This window comes from Balaenoptera musculus, chromosome 7 (genome assembly GCF_009873245.2).
Source record: "Balaenoptera musculus isolate JJ_BM4_2016_0621 chromosome 7, mBalMus1.pri.v3, whole genome shotgun sequence".
Taxonomy (NCBI): Eukaryota; Metazoa; Chordata; class Mammalia; order Artiodactyla; family Balaenopteridae; genus Balaenoptera; species Balaenoptera musculus.
In genome coordinates, this window is record NC_045791.1 from 101689384 (window position 1) to 101704918 (window position 15535).

Below are 15535 nucleotides of genomic sequence, written 5' to 3' on the forward strand. Positions count from 1 at the left end.
GGAATTAAGAGGAAAAGAAGACTCTCGAGTCTCATTAGGTCACTTGAACTACGTTTATTTTGAATTTCTAGAAAATCTGTCCTGAAATCTGAACTTCAACTGTCAGACAGTAATAGACAGAAAGGGAATAAGAAAAATATTGATTCCAAGAAATATCAGTTTAATAACCTACAAAAAATAATGGATGTATAGACCCATGGATGTCTAATACAATGGAATCAGAAGCTTTGATAAATCATGAAATAGCAGCAAGCATCCAACACTGAGTTCCCAAGATTTGACTCCTAGCTTGGATGTGGGGGAATTGTGCAAATGAAGAGACTGGGAGAGATACTAATAACAGCTTCCATTTACTGAGGGCCTGCCATGGGTCAGGTGCTTCAAATATATTGTCTCTGGGGGCTTCCCTGGTGGCTCAGTGGTTGGGAATCCATCTGCCAATGCAAGGAACACGGGTCTGAGCCCTGGTAGGGGAAGATCCCACATGCCGTGGAGTAACTAAGCCCATGTGCCACAACTACTGAGCCTGTGCTCTGGAGCCCACGAGCCACAACTACTGAGCCCATGTGCCACAACTACAGAAGCCCACGTGCCTAAAGCCCGTGCTCCGCAACGAGAAGCTACCGCAATGAGAAGCCCGCGCACCGCAACGAAGAGTAGGCCCAGCTCACTGCAACTAGAGAAAGCCCGCATGTAGCAATGAAGACAAAACGCAGCCAAAAATAAAATAAATAAATTTATTAAAAATATATATATATACTGGCTCTTGTTTTTCTAATGACTTTGCAATGTGGTTTTGTCATCCTTCATTTCACTTGGTAAAGAAAATAAAATTTCAAAGTTGTGCTCTTGAGTTTTCTTCTCCTTTAAAATGGAATGTTTCCCTTTTATAACAGAAATTACATCTCATAATGTATTACACCATAAGCTCTTAAATAAAAAATGTACCATATGAATAAAAATAATGTTATATTTTGATGGTTCCAGACCATGATCTTAAACCATATCAAATTCCAAGGTATTTGTCTTTCTATGTTGTCAAAGCAAGAACCAAACATATTATTATATTATAAAATTTCACAAGTAACTATGTAACTCAAGTCATATGCACATATTACAAAAGAGAAAATCTTAAATCAATCTTTTTCCAACCTTTTTAAAAGTTTTGAGCTATAAAACTACAAGTCACTTTATTGTTTGAAATCCAAATAACTGTCAAATATATTTAAAATCCCGCCTTTTTTTCTCCCTAGAATGCCTACAAATGGGTTTTCATGGACAATGCTGTATTTTTAAAATGAAATATTAGTGTTTCTATTCAAATAAAATGCATAATCTCAAAAGATAGTAAAAAAAGAGACATTTTGAATATATACATGTATGTAATTTTAAGAGTCAGATTGTCCACATTGATACTGAGAAATGAATGAAAGGCAATTTGCCAAACCAATAAATCAGCAAAGACATCTTAGCATTTTAAAGATTTGTTTTAAGTATTGATTGTGCTGTAATGCTTTTATTTGTTTGACAACATTCAAGGTTTGAACAGTGAATTGTGGGAATTTTATTTTAGAGGTTCTACCATAACTGTAATAACTTTGCCCAGAAGAGAGGCTTACTTTAGTTTCCATGATTTCACTTGACATTCTGCCACAAAAACATTCAAAATTACCTTTCTGACCCTTCCAGCCATCAGGGCCCCTCTTGCCTGGGCAGCCTGGAGCTCCTGGTTGACCCCTCTCTCCTGGTGGACCAGGAAATCCCAGTCCTGGAGGCCCCCTAGGTCCTGCTCTGCCCGGGGGGCCTGGTGGTCCAGGAGGCCCTTTATCACCTGGGGCTGCATCTTCTTGATCTCCCTGAGAACATTTGCATCAAGAGTCAATTACCAACCTTTGAAAGGCCATGAACTCAAAGCATTCATTGTCACTGTAGGCTACAAAAATGCATGCAGAAAGCCAGTTAATTCTAGAAGTTACTTAATAGCAAATGTAATTTTAAATGATTAAGATTCTTCTTAATGTTTTACATACATATTTACAGACATATATATATGCTCTTGATGTGTGTTTTATGACTCAAAAACAGAAAATTATATGTGTTATGTCTTAAATACAGAATAAGAAATTTTATTTAGAACCACTCTGTGACAGCAAATACAATAAAATATAGAAATGCATAAATTAAGGGAAGCGGTGGGCTTACAAACTACATAAATTCTTATCTATTAGAAACGTTTTTTTCTGCATGATTGTAAGACACAGGGATGGACTTTATCACCCTCCACCTCTGTGGGCCAAGGGCTGACAAATCCTTTCTCCTCCTGCGTAAGAATTTGACTTTGGTTAATGGTCTAGTTCTGCTCTTCAGGAATCTGCATAAAAATGGATGTCAACTGCGTTACTAGACCACATTGCTTATGGTAAAATTAATCCCTGGCTGCAAAACTTGCATCTGGTCTGGAAGAACTATAAAGACCTGTGTGGAGCCTTTGTCAGGGCTTCCTTAAGAGGCGGCTCCTGTAACTGGCAAGTTCCTTGTGGGGTCCCCGCAAGCTAGCTGTGCGGTGCAGATAACACTCCCGTGGAGAAGGAGGCTTTCAAGCCTAGGCTGCTCACACTTCTGTATATGGGAATCTCACTGCCTTCACCCCAACTGAATGAAAAGCTGCAAGGACTCTTGTGTATGAGGAATGCCTGACACTGCCCCGCAGGCAAGTGGAGGGTCACGCCTTCTAGCCTCCTGAGCGGCCTGGTCCCAAATGTGGTCTATGAGTCTGAATTGTTTCAGACTCAGTCTGACACTCTAGAGAGATTCCCCCATCCCTAGTGGGTGTTATAGAAATTCCTCTCCCAATTTGATCTGTAAAAACACTTCGGTTTTTCACAGTTAGGTTAGTACATGATGACAATTATCACTCAGTGACGTTGGTTTCTAAATACAGCAGTCCCCTGCTTATTCACGGTTTCACTTTCCAAGGTTTCAGTTACCCACGGTCTGAAAATATTAAGTGGAAAATTCCAGACGTAAACGATTCACAAGTTTTAAACTGCGCTCCGTTCTGAGTAGCATGATAAAGCCGTCTTGCTCCATCTCACTAGGGACGTGAATCAACCCTTTCTCCAGCATATCCTTCAGTTAGTCACTTAGTAGCATCTGGTTAGCAGATTGACTGCAGTGGTATCGCAGTGCTTGTGTGCAAGTCACCCTTATTTTACTTAATAACAGCCCCAAAGCACAAGAGTAGTGATGCTGATAATTCAGATATGCCCAAGAGAAGTTGTAAAGTGCTTCCTTTAAGTGAAAAGGTGTAAGTTCTCAATTTAATAAGGAAAGAAAAAAGAAGCGTATGCTGAGGTTGCTAAGATCTATGGTAAGAACGACTTTTATATCCATGAAATTGTGAAGAAGGAAAATGAAATTTGTGCTAGTTTTGCTGTCACACCGCAACCTGCAGAAGTCATGGCACAGTGTTTGCTAAGTGCTTAGTTAAGATGGAAAGGCATTAAATTTGTACAATAAGATATTTTGAGAGAGAGAGACACTACATTCACATAAATTTTATTACAGTATATTGTTATAATTGTTTTATTTTATTATTAGTTGTTAATCTCCTACAGTGCCTAATTTATAAATTAAACCTTATCATAGGTATGTATCATAAGTATGTATGGGGTCGGGTACTATCCACGGTTTCAGGCATCCACTTGGGGTCTTGCACCATATCTCCTGTGGATAAGTGCAAAACTGTAGTTTCTTAAGTGGAAGAATGAATGAAACAGGGATTACCAAATCTAAAGCAGAGAAGATTATTTATATACTCAATATCCGCTGAAAGACCAGAAAGCTATAAATACCATCTAACCCAACTTCCAAACTTCCGTCTCTTATTCACATGTATTTTATCAGATAGGATTCCTATAAAATCAGAACATGGTCCTTCCTTTTTACAACACTCTCAATGGCAGGCTGCATGATCTGGTGGAAACAGCATGTACTTGAGATAAGAAAGACTGCGTTTTCCCTCCTGTTTAGCCTACTTGATAGATTGTTGGCCTTGAGTAACATACCCTAAGCCTCCATCTCCTTACTGTAAACTCTCAAAGATAATTGTTCCTCCGAAGACAATAGTTACGAGTAAAACATCTAGCTCAGTTTGTGTGGCATTGCAAGCATTCAAAAATACCTCATATGCCAAGATATTTTAAGTTCCTGATTATGTCTCATAGTCTTTTCTTATGAACTTCATCAGCTACGTGTGGTCTCCACCCAAAACATGCTTGAAAAATGCAAAATTATCATTTATCAGTGGGACCTTCCATCAGCCAATACGTCTATCCAGTGGATCTGCACTAGTTCATCCTTTCTCGCTTGCCACTTCCCCTCATGTGCTTCTTCATCAGAGAACAGAACTGAAGGTAATTATCAGGACCTGTGTACTATCCTCCACCCTACAGAGTCAACTGAACAGACCTGAGACCAGTGGGGGCTTTGTAGAGACAAGGGCCCCAGAAGGAAATAAGCACCATGAGAATAATATAAAGACTAGGGACAGAAAGTCTGGCTATGCTGAACTGCCACTCAGGATTTTAGGCCATCTGCAATAAACCATACCTTTTATAACAGCCATCTTTTCGTGGCAGTGAAACAAAGGTGACTCTGATTTACAGCACGCTGACACTTTACTGTTCAGCTTTTTTAAACTGAGAAGGGGAAAACAGATACTTTGTGACCATGTAAGAGAGTGAAACTCTATAGCAGGAGAAGAATGATACACACCAGCGGTCCTGGGTCCCCTTTTTCTCCAGCATATCCATCTTGACCGTGTTGTCCCTGCTGCCCTGGAAATCCTGGGGGCCCATCAGGACCTCTTTCTCCTTTGTGCCCTGGTAACAAAGGCCGAAAGAGTCAAGCCCTTCTCAGCAATGGATGAAGTAGAAGGAAACAAAGGACTAAAGACAAAGGCAATGACCATGACTCTGGGCTGGTAGAGGTTCCTCTGAGTGTCTCAGTTGACTAAAGTCACACGAAGACAATCATGCAAAAGTCAAAGGGGAGATTGACAAGTGCCAAACCCATTGAATCTCTTATTTGGGAAATGTTTCTTTTCCTGTTCTGACAAGGAGGTTGTGTGTGGAAGTGCCAATCCCTACAGCATCTTCCTCTGCTTGTGTGACTCCAAACATGGTATGCCATCCCCTGGCCACAGTGAGTGAGGGAATGGTCCATGGTTGGGCCCATGCCCCAGGCTAATCCAGTCCTTCCTGGACCTTGTTTTTCTAACTGGAGCAGAAAGAGGTAGAGCTCTCTTTCACCTCTGGCTGTTAAGAACTTGGAGCTACCTGGGGGCACGTACCCATAGCCCAGAGAAAACCAGACGGGAGAAAATGCAGACGGTGCAAAGAAAGATGCAAAATGCCGAGACAGCCTTCTCATGCAGTCGTCCCAGTGCAAACCATACACCTAACCTTTCAAGTTTTGTTTAAGTCAATAAATTACTTCTCTAAAAACACTACTTCAAGCTGGGTTTTTGTCGCTTACAACCAAAATATTCTTGATTAATACAGGATACTATAATGCAGTGAATAAATGCTAGGCAAATCAAAGGAGATCTTGTTTCAAACCCAATTCACAACAATGAGGATTTGAGCATAGGATTTAGGCTCAACATTCACACGACTCCAAAGGGCAGGGAGTATTTTTTTTAAGCAATCTCAACAATCCCAAATCTTATTATAGAATTGATCTGCGGTCACAGGAGAAATTAATGCAAGAGAATGGTTCATACATCATTCATAAAATGGCAGGGAGCTAAGTGATTGATTATGCTCACCTTTCACTCTTGATACAACCAGGTCACCTTTTTCTCCTTTGCTGCCAGGTGGTCCTGAGGTACCAGGTTTTCCCTTGGTAAAAAAATACGAGGAAAAAATCAGTTTAACTGTGACGGGTCAAAAGTTATTTGTATACATCTAACCTCTCTCTTCTTTCCTTCTAAATCACCTGCTCTAGATTCTAGTTTGGTACTGTTGATGTCATTCTCTTCCCCACCTTCCAAGGGGGGTCCTGCCTTACAAAACTGAGGTTCTTGAGCTGCACGTGAAAGCTGGTGGAATCTGAATAACGTCTGTGCCTGAGTCAACAGAAATGTATCGCTGTCAGTTTCTTGGTTTTGGCAATGTACTACGGTTCTGTAAGATATTCATTGGGGGAAGCCGGGTGAAGTGTACATGGGACCTCTGGGTATGATTGTGCAACTTCTTGTGAATCATAACATAAAAATTTATCTCAAAATAATTTATAATTAAAAAATTTAACTATCTTGAGTGGTGTAATGTAGAATTGGGAGGAAAGCAGGGGAGAGTTTAACCACAACAGCTGGCACTAGAGCAGAACACAGAGGTTTAGGAATGAATGTGATGAAAAACACTGTGATATTGTAGGACACTGATGAGCAAGAGGAGGCAATCTTTCTGTAATCCATGTATTTCCTCTGTATGGCAAGTAAACAACTAATTTTGGCCAATGGGCTCATCATCTTTTAACTGCAACACTTGCCCTGAGACTGGACTATTTCGGTCATGGTTTTGTGTTACACATTATTAAATAGTAAGCCATATCAAAAATCTGTAATCCTACCTTTGGTATATTAGAATGACCAAGCATTACAGTAAACACAGTTATAGAAGCACTGTACATAGCTTAAGGTCACTTATCTGGTGACCTCAACGATCAAGAAACATAGACAAGAATTTGGAAGGAGGTAAAAATGACTGAGCAGACCACTTGCTTTGCTTACATAGATGCCACTTTGTCTTTTTTTCATACAATCTTAACAGCATGGCCAAGCAAGCTTAACTATCTTTTTAACTGGCCTCTACCAGTTCATGAGCAGTGAACTACAAGGGGGGTAGAGGTACAAGTAGAGAAAGGACGAGGGCAGCATCAAACAGTAAGAGCAAAGAAAAAGCCTAAAATGTAAACAACAGGTATCAGCACTAAAGTGGACAAAATGTTTGGGAGCCATTTAATGTAGAGAAAATACAGCTCCACACACTACTCAATACTCCCATTCAGAGCACCACCTAAACGAGCTCCAGAGACGGGTGCGAACCTCGGTTATCAGCGCGGACACCAGAGACGGGCATGAGACGCTAAGGCTGCTGCTGCCGCCACCAAGAAGCCTGTGTGCGAGCACAGGTCACTCTCCACACCGCCCCTCCCGGGAGCCTGTGCAGCTCGCCACCGCCAGGGTCCCGTGATCCAGGGACAACTTCCCCGGGAGAACGCACGGCGCGCCTCGGGCTGCTGCAACGTCACGCCGGCCTCTGCTGCCGCAGGCTCGCCCCGCATCCGTACCCCTCCCTCCCCCCAGCCTGAGTGAGCCAGAGCCCCCAAATCAGCTGCTCCTTTAACCCCCTCCTGTCTGAGCGGGGAACAGATGCCAGGGGGCAACCTACACGCAGAGGACGGGCAAAATCCAAAGTTGAACCCCAGGAGCTGTGCAAACAAAGAAGAGAAGGGGAAATCTCTCCCAGCAGCCTCAGGAGCAGCAGATTAAATCTCCACAATCATCTCTGGAATACCAGAATAGACAACGAATCAACCCAAAATTGAGGCAGTGGACTTTGGGAGCAAGTGTAGACTTGGGGTTTGTTTTCTGCCTCTAATTTGTTTCTGGTTTTATGTTTATCTTAGTTTAGTATTTAGAGCTTATTATCATTGCTGGATTTGTTTATTGATTTGGCTGCTCTCTTCCTTTTTTTAATTTATATATATATATATTTTTTCCTTTCTCTCTTTTTGTGAGGGTGTAAGTGTATGCTTCTTTGTGTGATTTTGTCTGTATAGCTTTGCTTTTACCATTTGTCCTAGTGTTCTGTCCGTCCGTTTTTTTTTTTTAGTATAGTTTTGAGTGCTTGTTATCATTGGTGGATTTGTTTCTTAGTTTGGTTGCTCTCTTCTTTCTTTCTTTTTTTATTACTTTTTAATTTTTTTATTTTTAATAATTTTTTAATTTAATAACTTTATTTATTTATTTATTTATTTTATTTATTTTTTCTCACTTTTCTTCTGAGCCAAGTGGCTGACAGGGTCTTGGTGCTCCAGCCAGGTGTCAGGCTTGAGCCTCTGAGGTGGGAGAGCTGAGTTCAGGACATTGGTCCACCAGAGACCTTCCAGCCCTACATAATATCAAATGGCAAAAGCTCTCCCAGAGGGCTTCCCTGGTGGCGCAGTGGTTGAGAATCCGCCTGCCAAGGCAGGGCACACGGGTTCGAGCCCTGGTCTCGGAAGATCCCACATGCCGCGGAGCAACTGGGCCCGTGAACCACAATTACTGAGCCTGCGCGTCTGGAGCCTGTGCTCTGAAACAAGAGAGGCCACGATAGTGAGAGGCTCGCGCACCGCAATGAAGAGTGGCCTCCGCTCGCCGCAGCTAGAGAAAGCCCTCGCACAGAAACGAAGACCCAACACAGCCAAAAATGGATAAATAAATAAATTAAAAAAAAAAAAAAAAAGCTCTCCCAGAGATCTCCATCCCAACACTAAGACCCAACTCCACTGGACAACCAGGAAGTTACAGAGCTATGCCAAACAACTAGCAAGATAGGAACACAACACCACCTATTAGCAGAGAGGCTGCCTAAAATCATAATAAGTTCACAGACACCCCAAAACACACCACCGGATGCTGTCCGGCCCACCAGAAAGACAAGATCCAGCCTCATCCACCAGAACACAGGCACCAGTCCCCTCCACCAGGAAGCCTACACAACCCACTGAACCAACCTTAGCCACTGGAGGCAGACACCAAAAACAACGGGAACTACAAACTTGCAGCCTGCACAAAGGAGAACCCAAACACAGTAAGTTAAGCAAAATGCAAAGACAGAGAAACACACAGCAGATGAAGGAGCAAGGTAAAAACCCACTAGACCAAACAAATGAAGAGGAAATAGGCAGTCTACCTGAAAAAGAATTCAGAGTAATGATAGTAAAGATATCCAAATTCTTGGAAATAGAATGGAGAAAATACAAGAAACGTTTAACAAGGACACAGAAGAACTAAAGAGCAAACAAACAATGATGAACAGCACAATAAATGAAATAAAAAATTCTCTAGAAGGAATCAATAGCAGAATAAGTGAGGCAGAAGAATGGATAAGTGACCTGGAAGATAAAATAGTGGAAATAACTACTGTAGAGTAGAATAAAGAAAAAAGAATGAAAAGAATTGAGGACAGTCACAGAGACCTCTGGGACAACGTTAAACACACCAACATTCGAATTATAGGGGTCCCAGAAGAAGAAGGGAAAAAAAGGGACTGAGAAAATATTTGAAGAGATTATAGCTGAAAACTTCCCTAATATGGGAAAGGAAAGAGTCAATCAAGTCCAGGAAGCGCAGAGAGTCCCATACAGGATAAATCCAAGGAGAAACACGCCAAGATATATATTAACCAAACTATCAAAAATTAAATACAATGAAAAAATATTAAAAGCAGCAAGGGAAAAGCAACAAATAACATACAAGGGAACCCCCATAAGGTTAACAGCTGATTTTTCAGCAAAAGCTCTGCAAGCCAGAAGGGAGTGGCAGGACATATTTAAAGTGATGAAAGGGGAAAACCTACAACCAAGATTACTCTACCCAGCAAGGATCTCATTCACATTCGATGGAGAAATTAAAACCTTTACAGACAAGCAAAAGCTAAGAGAATTCAGCACTACCAAACCAGCTTTACAACAAATGTTAAAGGAACTTCTCTAGGCAGGAGACACAAGAGAAGGAAAAGACCTACAATAACAAACCCAAAACAATTAAGGAACATACATATCGATAATTACCTTAAATGTAAATGGATTAAATGCTCCAACCAAAAGACATAGACTGGCTGAATGGATACAAAAACAAGACCCGTATATATGCTGTCTACAAGAGACCCACTTCAGACCTAGCAACACATACAGACTGAAAGTGAGGGGATGGAAAAAGATATTCCATGCAAATGGAAATCAAAAGAAAGCTGGAGTAGCAATTCTCATATCAGACAAAATAGACTTCAAAATAAAGACTATTACAGAGACAAAGAAGGACACTACATAATGATCAAGGGATCAATCCAAGAAGAAGATATAACAATTGTAAATATTTATGCAACCAACATAGGAGCACCTTAATACATAAGGCACATGCTAACAGCCATAAAAGGGGAAATCAACAGTAACACAATCATAGTAGGGGACTTTAACACCCCACTTTCACCAATGAACAGATTATCCAAAATGAAAATAAATAAGGAAACACAAGCTTTAAATGATACATTAAAAAAGTGGACTTAATTGATATTTATAGGACGTCCCATCCAAAAACAACAGAATACACTTTCTTCTCAAGTGCGCATGGAACATTCTCCAGGATAGATCATATCTTGGGTAACAAATCAAGCCTTGGTAAATTTAAGAAAATTGAAATCATATCAAGTATCGTTTCCAACCACAACATTATGAGACTAGATATCGATTACAGGAAAGAAATCTGTAAAAAAATACAAACACATGGAGGCTAAACAATACACTACTAAATAACCAAGAGATCACTGAAGAAATCAAAGAAGAAATTAAAAAATACTTAGAAACAAATGACAATGAAAACACGATGACTGAAAACCTATGGGATGCAGCAAAAGCAGTTCTAAGAGGGAAGCTTATAGCAATAGAATGGTACCTCAAGAAACAAGAAACATCTCAAATAAACAAAATAACCTTACACCTAAAGCAATTAGAGAAAGAAGAACAAAATATCCCCAAAGTAAGCAGAAGGAAAGAAATCATAAAGATCACATCAGAAATAAATGAAAAAGAAGTGAAGGAAACAACAGGAAAGATCAATAAAGCTGGTTCTTTGAGAAGATAAAATTGATAAACCATTAGCCAGACTCATCAAGAAAAAAAGGGAGAAGACTCAAATCAGTAAAATTAGAAAGGAAAACGGAGAAGTAACAACTGACAATGCAGAAATACAAAGGATCATGAGATATTACTACAAGCAACAATATGCCAATAAAATGGACAACCTGGAAGAAATGGACAAATTCTTAGAAAAGCACAACCTTCTGAGACTGAACCAGGAAGAAACAGAAAATATAAACAGACCAATCACAAGCACTGAAATTGAAACTGTGATTACAAATCTTCCAACAAACAAAAGGCCAGGACCAGATGGTTTCACAGGTGAATTCTATCAAACATTTAGAGAAGAGCTAACACCTGTCCTTGTCAAACTCTTCCAAAATATAGCAGAGGGAGGAACACTCTCCAACTCATTCTACGAGGCCACCATCACCCTGATAACAAAACCAGAAAAAGATGTCACAAAAAAAGAAAACTGCAGGCCAATATTACTGATGAACATAGATGCAAAAATCCTCAACAAAATGCTAGCAAACAGAATCCAACAGCACATTAAAAGGATCATACACCATGATCAAGTGGGGTTTATCCCAAGAATGCAAGGATTCTTCAATATACGCAAGTCAATCAATGTGACACACCATATTAACAAATTGAAGGAGAAAAGCCATATGATCATCTCAATAGATTCAGAAAAAACTTTCGACAAAATTCAACACCCATTCATGATAAAAACCCTCCAGAATATAGACATAGAAGGAACTTACCTCAAGATAATAAAGCCCATATATGACAAACCCACAGCCAGCATCTTTCTCAGTGGTGAAAAACTGAAACCATTTCCTCTAAAATCAGGAACTAGACACGGTTACTATTATTCAACATAGTTTTGGAAGTTTTAGCCACAGCAATCAGAGAAGAAAAAGAAATAAAAGGAATCCAAATCAGAAAAGAAGTAAAACTGTCACTGTTTGCAGATGACATGATACTATACATAGAGAATCCTAAAGATGCTACCAGAAAACTACTAGAGCTAATCAATGAATTTGCTAAAGTAGCAGGATACAAAATTATGCACAGAAATCTCCTGCATTCCTATACACTAATGATGAAAAACCTGAAAGAGAAATTAAGGAAACACTCCCATTTACCATTGCAACTAAAAGAATAAAATATCTAGGAATAAACCTACCTAAGAAGACAAAAGGCCTTTATGCAGAAAACTACAAGACACTGATGAAAGAAATTAAAGATGATACAAACAGATGGAGAGATATACCATGTTCTTGGACTGGAAGAATCAACATTGTGAAAATGACTATACTACCCAAAGCAATCTACAGATTCAATGCAATCCCTATCAAACTACCAATGGCATTTTTCACAGAACTAGAACAAAAATTTTACAATTTGTATGGAAACACAAAAGACCCCGAATAGTCAAAGCAATCTTGAGAAAGAAAAACGGAGCTGGAGGAATCAGGCTCCCTGACTTCAGGTGATACTACAAAGCTACAGTAATCAAGACAGTATGGTACTGGCACAAAAACAGAAATATAGATCAATGGAACAGGATAGAAAGCCCAGAGATAAACCCACGCACATATGGTCACCCTATCTTTAAAGGAGGCAAGAATATACAATAGAGAAAAGACAGCCTCTTCAATAAGTGGTGTTGGGAAAACTGGACAGCTACATGTAAAAGAATGAAATTAGAACACTCCCTAACACCATGCACAAAAATAAACTCAAACTGGATTAAAGACCTAAATGTAAGACCAGACACTATAAAACTCTTAGAGGAAAACATAAGCAAAACACTCTATGACATAAATCACAGCAAAATCCTTTTTGCCCCACCTCCTAGAGAAATGGAAATAAAAACAAAAATAAACAAATGGAACCTAATGAAACTTAAAAGATTTTGCACAGCAAAGGAAAACATAAACAAGACGAAAAGACAACCCTCAGAATGGGAAAAAATATTTGCAAACCAAGCAATTGACAAAGGATTAATCTCCAAAATATACAAGCACCTCATGCAGCTCAATATCAAAAAAACAAACAACCCAATCTAAAAATGGGCAGAAGACCTAAACAGACATTTCTCCAAAGAAGATATACAGATTGCCAACAACCACATGAAAGGATGCTCAACATCACTAATCATTAGAGAAAGGCAAATCAAAACTACAATGAGGTATCACCTCACACCATTCAGAATGGCCATTATCAAAAAATCTACAAACATTAAATGCTGGAGAGAGTGTGGAGAAAAGGGAACCCTCTTGCACTGTTGGTGGGCATGTAAATTGATACAGCCACTATGGAGTACAGTATGGAGTTTCCTTAAAAAACTAAATATAGAACTACCATATGACCCAGCAATCCCACTACTGGGCATATACCCTGAGAAAACCATAATTCGAAAAGAGTCATGTACCACAATGTTCATTGCAGTTCTATTTACAATAGCCAAGACATGGAAGGAATCTAAGTGTCCATCAACAGATGAATGGATAAAGAAGATGTGGCACATATATACGATGGAATATTACTCATCCATAAAAAAAAACCAAATTGAGTTATTTGTAGTGACGTGGATGGACCTAGAGACTATCATACAGAGTGAAGTAAGTGAGAAAGAGAAAAACAAATACCGTACGCTAACACATATATATGGAATCTAAGAAAAAAAAAAGTTTCTGAAGAACCTAGGGGGAGGACAGGAATAAAGAGGCAGATGTAGAGAATGGACCTGAGGACACGGGGAGGGGGAAGGGTAAGCTGGGACGAAGTAAGCGAGTGGCATGGACATATACACACTACCAAATGTAAAATAGATAGCTAGTGGGAAGCAGCCGCATAGCACAGGGAGATCAGCTCGGTGCTTTGTGACCACCTAGAGGGGTGGGATAAGGAGGGTGGGAGGGAGATGCAAGAGGGAGGGGAATATGGGGATATATGTATACGTATAGCTGATTCACTTTGTTATACAGCAGAAACTAACACACCATTGTAAAGCAATTATACTCCAATAAAGAGGTTAAAAAAAAATACACAACAACAAAATCTCAGCAGCCACAAGAAGTCTTCTCTGCCGGGCATGTACTAGTTATTTTATACACAGTCTAGATCAGGGACTTCAACCGTAGATGCCCACTGGGGGGCCATGCTCTTCCGAAAAGCAGGCGAGAGGGCATGGTGGAGACTCGAGCCCCCAGACCTCCTCAGCTTCCGGCAGTGGTGGGGATCCATTGACCTGTGCTAATGAGCTTCCAATTTCTCAAGGTCAGCCGTAAACATATTAATAATACAAAAACAAACACTGTGAGGACAAAATGAAACACGCTGGAGGTTCAGATTTAGTCCATGGCAGTTTGTGACCTTTGGTTTGCGCTGCAACTCCTCAGGGGCAGTGACCCTGGCCATCTGGTTCACTGGTGTGTACTTTGTAGCTCTCAGAATATACTGTTGAATTGAATTCTTACCAACAAACTTGTAGAACAGGTGTTGCTATATCCATCTTACAGGAACACCACAGAGCTCACAAATGTCAGAGTTGGGATTTGAAGCTTGGTCCATGTGCTCCTAAGCCCTACACCTTGCAATAGAGCGTCGTGGTGGCAAACCCCCATCCTGGGAACTGCTCTCAGGCTAAGGCAATGAATACAAGGCTTTGGTCCAACCACAGAAAAAATTGCAAAGAACTTAAACCTACTTTTCTGTTTTCTACTTTCCCACATATCTGTGGCTTCTGGGGCCAGGGACCAGCAGAGGAGAGAGATGTACGGCGGAGTGAGAGCACCCAAGAATACTTGTCTGTGGGTCCTTCAAGCTCTCTCTTTCTGTCCATCCCTCCCTCCCTCCTTTCGTTTCCTGTGCCCCATGGTATGAACTTGGTCCCTAACTATGATCACAGTGAGATGAATTTAGTACAGAGAAGTCATATGGACAGAATCATACACAGAACAGAGACATCAGAAATACGGCCAGTTTAATGCAACATTGTAAATCAACTATACTTTAATTTAAGATAAAAATTTTTTTAAATTAAGAGGTAAGCCCTGGAGCAACTGAATTACATAAACCTCCACCAGGATAACCCTGGCTGAACTAGTAATCCGCACTCCAAGATGTTAGCTCTGAGAAGCAACTCAATGTGAAGGAAGAAAAATATTTTAGAGCCAATAAAACCTTCATTATGAAGATTAAGTAACAACATAAAAAAATAACTATGTGACTTCCCTGGTGGCGCAGTGGTTAAGAATCCACCTGCCAGCGTAGGGGACACAGGTTCCAGCCCTGGTCTGGGAAGATCCCACATGCCGCGGAGCAACTAAGCCCGTGTGCCACAACTACTGAGCCTGAGCTCTAGAGCCCGTGAGCCATAACTACTGAGCCTGTGTGCTGCAACTACTGAAGCCCACGTGCTTAGAGCCCATGCTCCACAACAAGAGATGCCACCGCAATGAGAAGCCCGTGCACCGCAACGAAGAGTACCCCCGCTCGCGGCAACTAGAGAAAGCCCATGCACAGCAACGAAGACCCAACGCAGCCAAAAATAAGTTTAAAAAAAGATTGTTTCAAAAAATAAAAAATTTAAAAATGACTATAAAAAGTT

At 40.4% G+C, this 15535-nt stretch overlaps 1 protein-coding gene across 1 annotated transcript in view; it reads right to left on the reverse strand.

Moving 5' to 3' along the window:
- The window catches only part of COL4A4 (collagen type IV alpha 4 chain), a 140661-nt gene that overhangs the window by 51055 nt on the left and 74071 nt on the right, over positions 1 to 15535 (reverse strand). Inside the window, exons 22-24 of the mRNA XM_036857742.1 lie at positions 5831 to 5903; positions 4777 to 4883; positions 1673 to 1856 (exon numbers count right to left, since the gene is read on the reverse strand). Of these exons, the coding sequence (XP_036713637.1) occupies positions 1673 to 1856; positions 4777 to 4883; positions 5831 to 5903 (364 nt within the window). The remainder of the gene's footprint in view (positions 1 to 1672; positions 1857 to 4776; positions 4884 to 5830; positions 5904 to 15535) is intronic.